The 15,886-nt window shown below is 43.7% G+C and overlaps 1 protein-coding gene across 1 annotated transcript in view; it reads left to right on the top strand.

Moving 5' to 3' along the window:
• PARP9 (poly(ADP-ribose) polymerase family member 9) overlaps nucleotides 1-15,886 on the top strand; it is a 63,275-nt gene that overhangs the window by 44,780 nt on the left and 2,609 nt on the right. Inside the window, 4 exon segments of the mRNA XM_030209177.1 lie at nucleotides 1,538-2,047; nucleotides 2,050-2,103; nucleotides 8,415-8,563; nucleotides 12,704-12,878. Of these exon segments, the coding sequence (XP_030065037.1) occupies nucleotides 1,538-2,047; nucleotides 2,050-2,103; nucleotides 8,415-8,563; nucleotides 12,704-12,878 (888 nt within the window).

Below are 15,886 nucleotides of genomic sequence, written 5' to 3'. Positions count from 1 at the left end.
TAATGTAGAAGCCTGCCCTTGCAGATCAGCAATGCGGCCGCGCAGGCTTCTGTTTCTGTGAGTCTGACGTCCTGCACGTACGTGCAGGACATCAGACTCACAGAAACAGAAGCCTGCGCGGCTGCATTTGCTAATGTGCAAGGGCAGGCTTCTAGATGGAATGTTGCTAGTGGAGGAGTAGCCTAGTGGTTAGTGCAGTGGAACATGGAATGTTGTTACTATTTGAGATTCTGGAATGTTGCTATTACTTGAGATTCTACATGGAATGTTGCTACTATTGAGATTCTAAAAGTCCACCTCTTTAACGCTGCTTTTGACGCCAAATCACTGCTCACTTGCCTGTACCTTTTATCCTCACCTCTTTATTCCCTTACCCTTAATTGTTCTGTCTGTTTACCTGTCTTATCTAGATTGTAAGCTCTTTGAGCAGGGACTGTCTTTTTGTGTATGGTGTACAGCGCTGCGTATGCCTTGTAGTGCTATAAAAGTGATAAGTAGTAGTAGTAATGTAGAAGCCTGCCCTTGCAGATCAGCAATGCGGCCGCGCAGGCTTCTGTTTCTGTGAGTCTGACGTCCTGCACGTACGTGCAGGACATCAGACTCACAGAAACAGAAGCCTGCGCGGCTGCATTTGCTAATGTGCAAGGGCAGGCTTCTAGATGGAATGTTGCTAGTGGAGGAGTAGCCTAGTGGTTAGTGCAGTGGAACATGGAATGTTGTTACTATTTGAGATTCTGGAATGTTGCTATTACTTGAGATTCTACATGGAATGTTGCTACTATTGAGATTCTAAAAGTCCACCTCTTTAACGCTGCTTTTGACGCCAAATCACTGCTCACTTGCCTGTACCTTTTATCCTCACCTCTTTATTCCCTTACCCTTAATTGTTCTGTCTGTTTACCTGTCTTATCTAGATTGTAAGCTCTTTGAGCAGGGACTGTCTTTTTGTGTATGGTGTACAGCGCTGCGTATGCCTTGTAGTGCTATAAAAGTGATAAGTAGTAGTAGTAATGTAGAAGCCTGCCCTTGCAGATCAGCAATGCGGCCGCGCAGGCTTCTGTTTCTGTGAGTCTTACGTCCTGCACGTACGTGCAGGACGTCAGACTCACAGAAACAGAAGCCTGCGCGGCTGCATTTGCTAATGTGCAAGGGCAGGCTTCTAGATGGAATGTTGCTAGTGGAGGAGTAGCCTAGTGGTTAGTGCAGTGGAACATGGAATGTTGTTACTATTTGAGATTCTGGAATGTTGCTATTACTTGAGATTCTACATGGAATGTTGCTACTATTGAGATTCTAAAAGTCCACCTCTTTAACGCTGCTTTTGACGCCAAATCACTGCTCACTTGCCTGTACCTGTTATCCCCACCTCTTTAATTCCCTTACCTCTTAATTGTTCTGTTTGTCTGTCCTATTTAGATTGAGCAGGGACTGTCTTTACGTGTATGGTGCGCTGCGTATGCCTTGTAGCGCTATAGAAATGTTTAGTAGTAGTAGTATGGTTCATGCAGCTTCTATCTTTATTTTTTTTATTTTTCAGCCATTCCGTCAAATTTTTCTGATGGTGAGAAAAGAGACCATGAATCGAATGTACCAACCATCAGACTCTGTGGAAATGATCAAGTGAATGTGAGTGCAGCAGAAACGTGGATCCGAAATACCTTGCTACTGAACTCGGAACGTTTATTCATAGAAGACCGGCACATCTTTCACTGTGGTAAACAGGAGCATGAAGCACTGTTGTCGGGGTGTGCTGGTGTGTCCGTATCCATAAAGCTAAGCAACGGCAGTGCAAAGGTGGAAATTGAAGGCCCTCCTTGCAATGCCATTAGGGCAGCCCTACAGACCGTGAAAATGCTTTGTGGTGTCCAAGATGAGTATGCAAGGCACGAAGAGGATGAGCTCCTGAAATCGATGGTGCAGTGGTCGTATGTTGCCGGTGCACACAGCACAAACTATGGAGCAGCTGCCAACGGGATTTTAGAGAGAGCTTCTATTAATAAGAAGGATGTGGAAGTAGAAGTGAACGGAGGCTTTCATACTACAAAGTTACTAGTAGTACTGTAACAGATAGCAAGGGGCAACTATTCCATCTTGACCGAAAATGTAAGTAACCTACTGTTTGCCGCATGTGAGCACACACACACTCAGTATGACCAGTAGTAGTCAAGGCCAACACATACAGTTTTATTTAAAGAGACACCATGCCAGTGTAACTGCATTGTGCTGTATATAAAGGGGGAAAGGGAATGGGACTTAATATACCGCCTTTCTGTGGTTTTTTTAACTACATTCAAAGAGGTTTACATTATATACAGGTACTTATTTGTACCTGGGACAATGGAGGGTTAAGTGACTTGCCCAGAGTCACAAGGAGCTGCAGTGGGAATTGAACCCATCCCCAGGATCAAAGTCCACTGCACTAACCACTAGCCTACTCCTCCACTCCGCCCTTCAAGCATTTCTATGCCATGAGAGTAATTTTATAACAGGGCACCTAGGATAAGAGGGAAGCCTCTGCTTGCCCTGGGATTGGTAGAATGTTGCTACTATTTGGGATTCCAGAATCTTGTTACTCTTTGGGGTTCTGGAATGTTGCTACTATTTGGGTTTCTGGCAGGTTCTTGTGTCCTGAATTGGCCCCTGTTGGAAGCAGGATACTGGGCTAGATAGACCATTAGTGTGACCTAGTACGGCTATTCTTTTGTTCTTATGAAAGCACCTACTTAACTGCTATTTTATTTAAAAAAACAAAACGTAGGTGCCTACTTTACTTTTCTTTATAAAATACTAGTGTAAGTGGCAGGCGCAGACATTTACATCTGTTCTAGGGTAATATTGTGACGTGTGCATGTAAATTATAGTATTTTGTAGTGTATGCCTGTACTTATGTGCTCCGTATAGTCTCTGCCCAAACTCCACCCCTGTGCACACCACCAGCGAAGTGTGTGCTGCCATGACATGCCACATTCTTTTCAATTAGTCGGTATTCTGTAAGGGGCTATTTATATACGTATATTGCCACATCCTTGTGTAAGTGGTTAAAATACCTCAGAGTGAGCATGTGCTTTACCACTTAAAATATGCAACCCTTATATGTCCCGCTGAGCTGAATAGATGCAGTACATGTCTAATTCATTCTTGATTGACCGTTTTTTTTCATATTTCAAAAATGCAGAGAAGAATAAAAGAAATATGAACTCAGGGTATTGATGGGCATGTATCTAGCAACATAAGCAATAATATTCAGCTGACCACAGTGGGCTGAATTAAGCCCAAGTATTCAGTGACAGTGCGAGTACCGACATGGAACATCTGGGCTCTGTGTAGGATCTGGCCGCATCCAGAATAGGGCCGGCCAGGTGCAGTATTCAGTAGACAACCGAAGGGACGCTTTCACAGGGTTGAAAGTTTGAAAGCTCTTTTGGCGGGTATCTTGAAACAGCCTCGGAGAAACATGGATCATGTCGAGACCCGTTTTTCAACCATAAAAGCTAAGTGAAAGCAATATATATTTAACTCTTAGAAGCAACACTATAAAGGGTGGCACTTGGAGGCATTACTTTAACTCATTAGAGACGTGATGTGATTAAAAACTCGGACAACCTTTGAAGATTCTTGTATCTGTGTTTATCCCAATGAAAACATATGAGCACGTCCTTATACACCATTTTATAAGTATAAGGGGGAAAGAGACCTTTATGAGTTCATACATGTTATTATTTATATTTTTTGATGGGAATTTAATTTTTCTATACATTTACTTAAAATGTAATGTCAAGAAGTGCAGAGTGATGCACTTGGGTGCAGAAGTCCAAAGGAGATGTACCAGATAGGAGGAGAGGTGCCTTGGGGTGATGGTGTCTGAGGATCTCAAGGTGACAGAAACAATGCGACAAGGCGGTGGCTATGCCCAGAAGGATGCTAGGCTGCAAAGAAGAGGGGTATAACCAGCAGAAGAAAAGAGGTGTTGATTAGAGAATGACGGGAACAGGTAGTCGTGGTATATTGCGATATGTGGTTACACTGCAGAAATGGCAACATTTTTTCTGTGGTTTACCACGGATGCAAACAGCAATTAGTTCAAGGTGATGATCCCTACACAAGCGTTAAAATGGACGCCTACATTTTACTGCTGTTTTACTGCTGAATAACCTCCGACCGTAATCCGGCCTCCTTTCCGTCCTGTTCTGCTCTTTCCTGCCTGCAGGGCATGGGTGCAGGCACGCATTCAAGCACGCATACACACAGTCCTTCCCGAACTCCTCCCTGGAACGGCACATCAGTAGTCCCCTCCCCACCCACCATACATGACATCAAACAGAAGAGAACCATGATTGGCCACTTTTCATCTTTCATTTCACACTACTGCCACCACACTGAAATAGCATGCCACCATAGCATACTATTTTGTGGGTTATTCAGTGTGGTGTTAAGAGAGAGAATAGCGGACAGCACAGCAGTAGAGTAGTCTGAGGAGAGGACAGAGTCGGGACTCGGCTAGATGACCCAGGAGGAGTAATTGAGGAGTGAAGTGTGTGTGAGCCCAAGAGGAACACTGTTGGACATCGTGAAGAGCCCAGGTGTGCCCCCCCCCCCCCCCCCGCCACTGTGAGTGATCTTAACAATTTTAATTATTGGCGGATGATTGTCTGCATGCTGCCCTGCCTTTCTCGACTTCAGCCAGCTGAGCGACTGCCCCTCAAATATTGTGTTCAATTCTGGTCGCCGCATCTCAAAAAAGATATAGTGGAATTAGAAAAGGTACAGAGAAGGGCAATGAAATGATAAAGGGGATGGGACGACTTCCCTATGAGGAAAGGCTGAAGCAGCCAGGGCTCTTCAGCTTGGAGAAAAGATGGCTGAGGGGAGATATGATAGAGGTCTATAAAATAATGAGTGGAGTGGAACGGGTAGGCGTGAATCGTTTGTTTACTCTTTCCAAAAATACTAGGACTAGGGGGCATGCAATGAAGCTACAAAGTAGTAAATTTAAAACGAATCAGAGAAAATTTTTCTTTCCTCAACGTGTAATTAAACTCTGGAATTCATTGCCAGAGAATGTGGTAAAGGCGGTTAGCTTAGTGGGTTTTAAAAAGGTTTGGACGGCTTCGTAAAGGAAACGTCCATAGACCATTATTAAAATGGACTTGGGGAAAATCCATTTCTTGTTTCTGGGATAAGCAGCATAAAATGTATTGAACTTTTTTGGAATCTTGCCAGGTATTTGTGACCTGGATTGGCCACTGTTGAAAACAGGATGCTGGGCTTGATGGATATTCGGTCTGTCCCAGTGTGGCAACACTTATGTACTTATGTCTCTCTGTGTCAATCCCTGCTTCCCATTTGGCTGCTTTCAGTGCTGAGGAAATGTGGTTGGCATACCTTTAATCTTTTTTTATTATTATTATTATTATTTTACGTTTTCAAATAGCTGTTGTGATAAATCCCTGATTTTATTCCCCATCTCAGATGACCAAAAAAAAAAAAGAAAAATTGTTTTAATTGATGTTGAGCAGAAACAGAGTTCGCAGGGATGTTGTGGGGACAGGGACAAACTTTGTCCCTGTGTCATTCTCTAGTGTTGATGCCCCTGTACAAGTTGTCGGAGAGGCCCCATTTGGAGTATTGTGTTCAGTTTTGGAGGCCATATCTTGCTAAGGATATAAAAAAGACTTGAAGTGGTTCTATAGAAAAGTGATGAAAATTACATAGCAAGATGTACGAGGAGAGACTTGAGGACGTGAACATATATACCCTGGAGGAAAGGAGAACCAGGGGTGATATGATACAGACATGCAAGTATTTGAAAGGTATTAATCCGCAAACAAACCTTTTCCAGAGACTGGAAGGTGGTAGAACTAGAGGACATGAATTGAGGTTGCAGGAGGACTGACTCAGGAATAATGTCAGGAGGTACTTTTTCACGGAGAGGGTGGTAGATAACTTGGAATGCCCTTCCGCAGGAGGTGGTGGAGATGAAAACGGTAACAGAATTCAACAGTGCGTGGGATAAACACAAAGGAATTTTTGTATAGAAAGACTGGATCTAAAGAAGCTTAGTGGGGGAAGCAAAGCAAGTGCTGGGCAGACTTCTACGGTCTGATTGTGGATGGACAGATTTGGATGAGCTGGAGCGGGGCTTCGATGACAACTTCAAAAGTTTTAGAACAAGGACAGTGCTGGACAGACTTCTATGGTCTATGCCCTGAAAATGGCAATGACAAATCAAAATCAGTTATATATATGCAGTCATGCAAACAAGCAGAAATAATAATCAAATTAGAGAAAATAATATGATGACAATCTTCAAAGTATATATGGGCAGGCAGAGGAAAGGACCGGGGGAGCTTAGTGGATGATACGAGGGATGCTATTGGTTGGTCCTGGGAAATGTGTGTAAGGTAGAAATGGCGGTAGTTGGGCTTACGTGGTTGGCTGGGGACTGGTGGTTGCTGGGTTTGGTCATTGCACCATGATCTCTGTCGGGAGGGATGTCATTGTGGCAGTTCTGGTATGGCATCAGGAGGATTGCCCTTGGGAGGGGAAAAATTACAGATTGATTTTTCCTTTTTTGGGGATTGTCTTCTTTGTTCTGTATTTGGGCTGTCGTAGTGGCATCTTTCTTGGTGGGCATTGTGGTGCAGTGATTGAATTTGGTGGCTGTTGGTCCTTGGTTGGTCTCATACCCTTGGCACTGCTCTCACTTATTTGTTGTTTTTGTTTTGCATGCAGTTCTTGGGATTGGTTGTGGGTGGTGTGTTTTTCTAGGGTGTATTTATCCCTCCCAATATGGTGGTCCATCCACCAATACCTAGGAAGAAATAAATCACCCAAGGCTGCATCTCTTTAGGAATTTAATTAGATACTTTATTTCTTATCAAGTATTTGTACAATTAGCAGATCAGTGATATCTCACTAGGAGTACAGAACATTGCTATAAAAAAAAGTACTGCTATATCGGAGACTCCAAAGAATATATAAGCAATCAGATACTTTTATTTATTATCCTCCAAGTATATGTACAATCAGTTGCTTATGGGAGTACAGTACCACAGCTACACATAGGTGTTCTCTGGGTCTGAGTCTCTAATGTTTTATTTAGGGTCTTTTTCGCCCTCACCCCAAATTACCAACTAAAGCCAATTTGCAGATATAAAACACTCAAGCAATAGGATTACTTGCCGATTGATTGGTTTCTCATGGGAGAGCAGCCCTGCTTGCACAGAGGTACTGGCTGTGACTGTCTCTCTCCATTGAAGTAGGAAGTACAATCACTTATATACGCTCATTAACATAACAGGTCATACATAGGCAATCTGACAATAATCCCATTTATTGGATATATGCTAATGTAATGGTTAACGCTGATTGGTTATGGTAATGAGTTGGTTAGTATTTACTGGAAAAGCCAATAATAGACTAGCTGTTCCTGGAAGACTAAATCATCTTCCTGAGGAGTTATCGTGTTCTGTTTTTCCACTAAAAAATCTTTGACCACCATGTTGCTAAACGATGTTGCTCTGTTTTTCCACTTACGCCCATTCCTCATTCTGCTGCATCAGAATGTCACAACAGATCATGAGTTCTGCAGTCACACTGAAGTTCAGGTTAAGGTCATGGGCCTGTAAGGTTTTCTCTCATTTTAGATCCTGAACCAAAGTCTCAGGCCTTAAAGCTCTTAGCTATGATGATAATATTCAGTGGTTTTTTGCATTGTTGTGATCTTTTCTTTATCTTTTTGCTTTTTGCAAAATAGCCCTGGTTGCTACTAATGTACCTATGTGCATACTAATAAAAGGAAGTTTCTGTGTGCATCAGAGAAAGCTAAATATCATTTTTTATGTTGTTGTTTCTTCCATTTGTGAAGCCTTTCTGACCCTTAAATCTTTTTAGAGTTATACATTGGACACATTGCCCGTAAGTCTCACTCTTTGGGGTGGTTTACCCTTGGCTTGTCTGGTTTGTACCAGGGGCAGTGCAGGTTGAAAACGATTTGCCCAGCTTCCTTGGTTCTCAACCCACTGCTTTAACCTCTAGGCTACTCCATTCAAAGCACGTGCCTTCAAAACCCCCTTGCTCAGTCGCAACCTACTGCTACAGCTACACCCCCAAACTAGGCCCTTCCGTTTTCCCTGTGCTACTTTTAGAGAGGTGAGGTATATGTGGAGGGAGGAAGCCATGATCAAAGCAACACTCTTCCCTCTCTCCTCTTAAGTCAGAGACACACACAGACAGCACACCTACATATGCACACAAACAGAAGGGTTGTAAAAAAGTTACATGAGGCAAGCTCTACATGCTTTCCTCACATGTTAAATGTGATATTCAAACCATCTTTGCACCATTTTGCCACTGACAGCAGAGCTTTGAAGTGACTATTTCCTAGTATATATTTTTTTTCATTGTAAACATAGGCTTTCTGGAATATGATTATCTTAAAAAAATGCAGAGAGACCTGATGGGTTCTGGTATGTTTTACACTAAATGTCCGGTGGACTCAAATACACAAGAATTTCAGGACAGAAAAAGAGAGTTTGAAAAAGTAGACCTTCAGATAGTCAAGGTAAGAATGGTTTTTGTCAGGTAATTTACTGTATATAGATTTTCACTGTTGAACCTTTTCTTGATTTTCTAAACAGTGGCATAGAGAATATCTAGAAAAGTAGCAACAGGGCTTGGGTGGTCCAGGATGGGAGATGATGTTAATCCCCCATGAGGGACCAAAATGTGCTGAGGTATTATCTAAAGTGGAATCAGGTTTCCATGGCTAGACAGCCATTGAAGAACTCCACCAGAATTATGAGTCGTCAGCCCGATGCACAAAGCTTATCGAGCTGTCAACTTTTGCTTTAATCGGGTTCTAGCCAGTCTAAAGAAAATGTTATCTACCTAATGCACAAACGGGTTTTCCATGGCTTTAACATGTGCCATTAGCAGCCACTGAGAACCCTATGCAAATGTATCTCATTAGTATTCTAATGAGTGTTCAGTGCGATGCACAGCTACAGAGCAGCCATAAAATCCAAGCTAGATTTTATGACTGCTCTGGAGCTGTCGGAGAGGAGGGAACTGCTCCCTACTTCTCCCTTCCTGACCCACCCCTCCCCCCAAGATCTCTTAAAAGTTTCCTAGTGATCCCGTGGACCCTGACACCCCCCATTCTCCCCTCCCAAACCTCCCCCACGTAAAAGAACCCTGATCCCCCCCCCCCTTCACTGTAACCATCATTCCCTGGTGGTCTAGTGACCTCCACATCCCCACATACCTTAGATCCACTGGAGGAAGGAAGGCAGAAGCAATGCCTCCTCCCTCCTGCCCAGTGCATACTGGGATGCACTGGGAGGGACTAAACACCATATAAAGAAAAAAACTCCTTATATATATGGTGTTATCTCCTCCTGGGATGCAGGGGCTGGGTGCCGCCATTCTGAGTGGGCTGGGCCCAGTGACAGGACGGAGGAGATGTAGCTCCTGCCCTCCTGCGGATCTAAGATACATGGGGGTGTGGGGGGTTACTAGACCACCAGGGACTGATGGTACAGAGAGGTGGAGGGAATCGGGAGGCAGCCCACTGGACCATCAGGGTACATTTGCTTGGGGGAGGGGTCAGGAGCTTTTTGCCTGGGAAGGGGGTAGGAAGGTGTCGGGTCCACTGAACCACCAGGGAATTTTTAAGAGATCTGGTGGGGGGGAGTTAGGAGGCAGTCTAGGTCGGGAAGGGGGGGGGGTCAGGAGATGGTCCACTTAACCACCAGGGATTTTGTGTAAGCTGTCAAATGCATTTGACAGCTTCCAGTCGCAGACAGCAGTCGATTCCCAAAAAGGGATCTGTGCATCTCATTTGCATGTGATCCCCTTTGTGCATTGGTCGCTGTTTGTGACCCGGTAATTTTTTTCCAGTGGCACCCATATTTACCAGGTGCCGCTGTTCATCGGCCCCTGTATCAGCACTGAGATACCATTTCCTGGAGGGAGGGGGTACCTTTTATGACTGCCTGCATACTTTTCACTCTGTGGGCAGTTGAACCGTTTTGGGCCTGATATTCAAAATTATTTAGCCGGCCTCTGACGGGTTAAATTGCTTGGTTGGGGCTAGCTGCTAACATTCAGCGGCACTTAATTGGCTAAGTGCCACTGAATATTGCAGTTAGCACCAAACAAAAACCTGGCTATGTTGGGGGCACTCTGGGGGCAGAGTCAGCACTTTGCTGATATTCAGCCCTTAAGTAGCCAGGTTTACCTCATACATAGAACCATATAAAAGTCTGTTAACCATGGCTACTTAAGTGGCTGTGTTGGCCAGCTTAAAAATACCTGGATATTCAAAGCCAAAGCCTGCACAGGTCTCAGCTTTGAATATCTGGGAATACGCTGTTGCCGACGGCTGAATATTGACTCCTCTGTTTATATCCAATAATTTGTACTTAGTATGTGGAATCTCTTCTTCTAGCTAGAAGGTGCTGTTTGTTATGCTATGAGTTTATCTTGTTGGGCAGACTGGATGGACCATACAGGTCTTTATCTGCCGTCATTTACTACAGATTGGCTTTCCTTTTCAATTCTAATTCAAACAGGTTACGATGTGTTACACCAACAAGCAGGGGGGCACCGGATCTCGCCTTCTGTGTCGGGAAGCAGTCCAGATGTTGCTTTGGGCATCACAGCATGTTTCTCCAAGCCACTTATCTGGCGGGCGTAAACAATGACCTGGCCGACAGGTTGAGCAGGATAATGCAACCTCATGAGTGGTCTCTAAATATGGGCATAGCCCACAAGCTCTTCTTGGCGTGGGGCACCCCCCTCAGTGGATCTTTTTGCCATTCAACTCAACCACAAGGTCCCTCAGTTCTGTTCCAGGCTTCAGGCCCAGGACAGACTAGTGTCAGATGCCTTCCTTCTTCATTGGGAGACAGGCCTTCTGTATGCGTATCCTCCCTTACCTCTGGTGCAGTGGTTCCCAAACCTGGTCCTGGAGGCACCACAACCAGTCAGGTTTTCGTGATATCCACAATGAATATTCATTAGAGTGATTTGCAAACCAAGAAGGCAGTGCATGCAGATCTCTCTCATGAATATTCACTGTGGATATCCTGAAAACCTGACTGGCTGGGGGTGCCTCCAGGACCAGGTTTGGGAACCACTGCTCTAGTGGGAAAAACTTTGTTGAAACTCAAGCACGACTGTGGAACCATGATTCTGATCACACCGTACTGGCCATGGCAGATATGGTTCCCTCTTTTTGTGGAATTGTCCTCTGAAGAACTGTGGAGATTGGAGTGTTTTCCGACCCTCATCAATCAGAACAAGGGGTCACTTCTTCATCCCAACCTCCAGTCTCTGGCTCTCATGTCCTGGATGTTGAGAGCCTAGAATTTGCTTCCTTGGGTCTTTCGGAGGGTGTCTCCTGGGTCTTGCTGGCTTCCAGGAAAGATTCCACTAAGAGATGTTATTCTTTTAAATGGAGGAGGTTTGCCGTCTGGTGTGACAGCAAGGCCATAGATCCTCTTTCTTGGCCTACACAGACTCTGCTTGAATACCTTCTACACTTACCAGAGTCTGGTCTCAAGACCAACTCCGTAAGGCTTCACCTTAGTGCAATTAGTTCTTATCATCAGTGTGTAAGCCTGAGCCACCCACAGACCTGCTGCAGGAATGTCCCATTGAGCAGAAATGAGAACTTTCATGACAGGATGAACATGAAGTGCCTTAGGCAGCCTCTTAATTCTGGACATCACGGGGTGCCTGGTCGCATCAGAGGAAGGCACCTCTGGAGAAGAGATCTTAAGCACATCCAACGCCTGTGCAATCAGGGAGGGCAACTTGTCCCTAAGAAACAGATGGGCAGCCGTAGGATCCACAAGGGAGAGGTCCAAGAAAACTGAGAGGTGACCATCTGAACCTTGACTCAACAGCACAGAAAGCTTGTCCAGCTCCCTACGGGTGTCCAAGAGCAACCACTTAGCAAGATGCAAGTCCAAAGCACAAGTGGGGGCAGAATCAGCGGAGGGGTGAAGGGGGGGGGGGGAAGCAGACGAGACAGTAGACTGTGCCAGAGGCCTCTTCAGTATACTTCAGAATACTGCAGTAAAGATAATCTCTGGACAAGACACTGGGATGATACAGCACCACTTCTAAAATCAAAACATTGGTTGCCTATCTCGGCTATAATCCTATACAAATTTTCAACACTTATGTATAATACACAAAGCACAGGTCTCTCTCTCTATTTTGTTTCGTTTACTTATTCTATGCTCAACAAAACACAAAATTGTGGTATTCCATCTTTTCAACAAATTCAGTTTTCTAATATATGTTCTTCCATATTTAGCATTATAGGTTCTGTTTTGGAATAATCTGCCCATCCATTTACATCTTGAATAATTGTTTCAAAAATTAAAGCAGGACTTAAGACTTTTTTTTTTCACAAAGTCATTTAATGGTTAAAGAAATACAAATTTTGCTTACATGACAAGCGGACTATGGACTGCGACACAGGATTGCAGAACTTTATCTCTGCCTTCTCTGTTCTATCCTGTTGCACTGATGTTCCTTTTCTATTAATATGTTTAAAAAAAATGTATTATTGTGAACTGCAAAGATGTATTGATATGCAGTATATCAAGTATGAAATAAACTTGAAACCTAAATGGAAGTATGATTTATACATCCTCTTTCATGAATCTGTTTCTAATTTGCCTTTTAGATGGAAAGAGTATCTAATGCCTTCCTAATGGCTCTCTACCAAACGAAAAAAGATGATGTACAGAAAAAACGTGGGAGTAAGAATGTATTGCACAAATTGTACCAGGAAGTGCCTGTTCAGTTCTGTGATTTTGTGTGCAGAGTTGGCTTTCAGAGAGTATATGCAGAACCACAAGGTAGGTAGTGTTAGCAGCATTGCTTTGGTTTTCGTGAAGACATAATGGAATGATGTACATATAATGCAAAGTTTTCACCTATAGCAGGTGTTCTCTGAGGGACAGCGAGCCAAGTATTCTCACATCTGGGTGACGTCATCCCACGGAGTCTGGTGGCAGACGCTGATTAACAAGCTGAATGTAGAATTTCTAGCAATGTCCCACCGCGCATATGATGGTGCCTTTCCGCCCAATGCAAACGCGTGGTTCCCTCAGTCATGTAAAATAGCTAAAGAATAAAACGCCAATGGGAGGTGGGGAGGGTACGGCTGTCCTTGAAGAACATCTGCAGACAAGCAGGCCAGTTGTATTCTTACATCTGGGAATCCCTAGCTACCAGGCTTACCGCAAACAACAATGCTAGAATAATAGGGTCTCGAAATGTTGAGGCCTCAAAGTCAATTAACCTGAAACTATTTACATACTAGTTGTGACGATTCAGCTTGGAACTGAAGAAAACTGGGCCTGGGGGGGGGGGGTGGAGTTGGATTGTAGACACCAAATAAATTCTTCAGGGCTGCCTGAACGGAACTGGCTGTCACGTCGGGTATCCTTCTCAAGGCAGTAATTAGATGTGAATGTGTGGACAGAAGACCACATCGCAGCTTTTCAGATCTCCTCTGTGGAAACTGACCTCAAGTGGGCTACTGATGTAGCCATGCCTCTGACATTATAACCTTTACCCTGACCCTCTAGAGTCAGCCCAGCCTGGGCATAAGTGAAGGAGTTGCCAATTTCTATACCCAATTAGAAATCATGCGTTTGCCAATGGCTACCCCCATCCCGCTTGGGTCAAAAGAGGCAAAAAGCTGGGTGGACTGTCTATGGGCCTTAGTTTGCTCCAAATAGAAGGCTAAAGCTTGCTTCCAGTCTAAGATGTGCAGTACACTTTTGCCAGGGTGGGTATATGGTTTTTGGAAAAACGTTGGCAGAACGATTGACTGATTTAAGATGAAACTTCGACACTACCTTGGGAAGGAACTTGGGGTGCGTGTACAGAACTGCTCAATTGTGGTGAACTTAGTGTAAAGTGATCAGCTACTAGGCCCCGAAGCTTACTGACTCTGCGAGCTGAATTGACTGCCACCAAAAACACAACTTTCCAGGTCAAACACTTCAGATGACAGAAATCAAGTGGCTCAAAAGGAGCTTTTATCAGCTGGGTGAAGACAACATTGAGATCTCATAGCACAGGTTGGAGGTTTGACAAGGGGTTTTGTCAATAGCAAACAACCTCCATTTTTTTCCTGCTCAGTCTGTCTGCCAGGCAGTTGTCCTTTCCTGCTAGGTACGTGGCTCGGAGGATTATTCCGTGAAGGAGAGCCCACTGCCACATCCCCTCTGCCTCCTGACACAACGGGTACCCCTCTGCTTGTACACATAGAACATTGCAACCTGGTTGTCCATTCAATGAGAACAATTTGGTTCTGTAGCCAATCTCTGAAAGCCTTTAGAGCATTCCAAATGGTCCTGAGTGTGAAGAGGTTGATATGGTAAGCAGGAAGTTTTGAGACATGGAGAAAAAAAGCATATACACCAGGTCCTTCCTTGAAAAAAGCCTAGAAGGTGGAAACAGGACCCCGTCGGATATAGAAGATAAGTGTTATATGCTATAAGGTTAAATAATAAATTGTGAATATGAAAAAAATGGAGGTTTTTAGCCAGTGAAGAATTGGAGTCCAGCGGGGTCACAAGAAATATATCTATGACCGTGGACATACAGAGGCTTTTTCCTCCAATAACAAAATTAAGAAAAAATAGTATAATTGAGAAAGCAGAAGTCCCATTTAGTCACCACATATATGCTAAACATTTTGTATGACATTTGAAAATACATTAGTATAATGGTGTTTTTTTTTCTTACTTAATTCGTAAGTTGTGTTCAAAGTGTCCTCCTTCAGCCTTGTCACATTCAGGAATCTTTGACGTTGCTGAGCTCTTGGTTCAATGAATTCTGGGGTTTCATGGATTTGACAGTTCAACTGTTTTGTGTAGTGCTGCATTTCGATTACAATTTTAATCATGCGATTAAAGGTATGTTGTTTCGTTTTGTTCCCACTGCAGTTCTTTGTGACTCTGGGCAAGTCACTTAACCCGCAGTGGGAATAAAACAAAATAAATAACGTACCATGAACTGCATGATTAAACTTGATGCGTTGGAGCTCCATCCTGTTGAAAAATTTTGGAGTACTTTATTTGGTCTCAAATTTCAGGCAGAAGTTTCTGCTGCAGTAGGACATTTTTGGGTTATTTGGAAAAAATGCTGGGGATCCCATTTTTTCCGGATAACTGTATTAGGTTACCTAAGCAAATTCCTTTAAAATCCATCATAATTCTGCTTCAACTCTATATCCTTTCAGAATGTTATTTTCTTTTGCTTCTTCCATTTGTGAAGCTTTTTTTCCACATGTAAAACTGTAAATTTATACCTCGATACACTATCCTTACATTTCACCTCTTTTGGGGTATTTCACCCTTGGCATTTTTGGTTTGAACCAGAGGCAAAAGAGTGAAATAACTGCCCAGTTTCCTTGGTTCTCAGTTCACTGCTCTAACCATTAGGCCACTACACTCAAGCGTGTGCTTGCACAGTTCACATGTTCATTCACAACCTGCCACTGATGCCACATACAGGATGAGGACCTACAGTTTTCTGTACACAACTTCAGGAGAGGTGAAAGGTGGGGTGATAAAAGAAGTAAATGGGGGTCCATAGTAGGGGCCAAACAATCTGTCTACCTGTAGCCCCAGTACAGTGTCTTAATCTGGCCCCTGACCACATTATCTTGTATGCTTAAATTCCTTTAACCTCACCTCTGGCCTTCACAGATTTTTGTCTCAACCAGTCAGCAGTAGGCATTTTCCAACACACCACTGCCCAACATCAGTGGATCATACAGGTCTTTATCTGCTATCATCTACTATGTTACAACCAATTGAGGACAATCTTAAAACCTAAAAGACTGAAC

Source organism: Microcaecilia unicolor, chromosome 7 (genome assembly GCF_901765095.1).
Source record: "Microcaecilia unicolor chromosome 7, aMicUni1.1, whole genome shotgun sequence".
Classification (NCBI taxonomy): Eukaryota; Metazoa; Chordata; class Amphibia; order Gymnophiona; family Siphonopidae; genus Microcaecilia; species Microcaecilia unicolor.
This window is presented reverse-complemented; position numbering and strand designations above follow the sequence as displayed.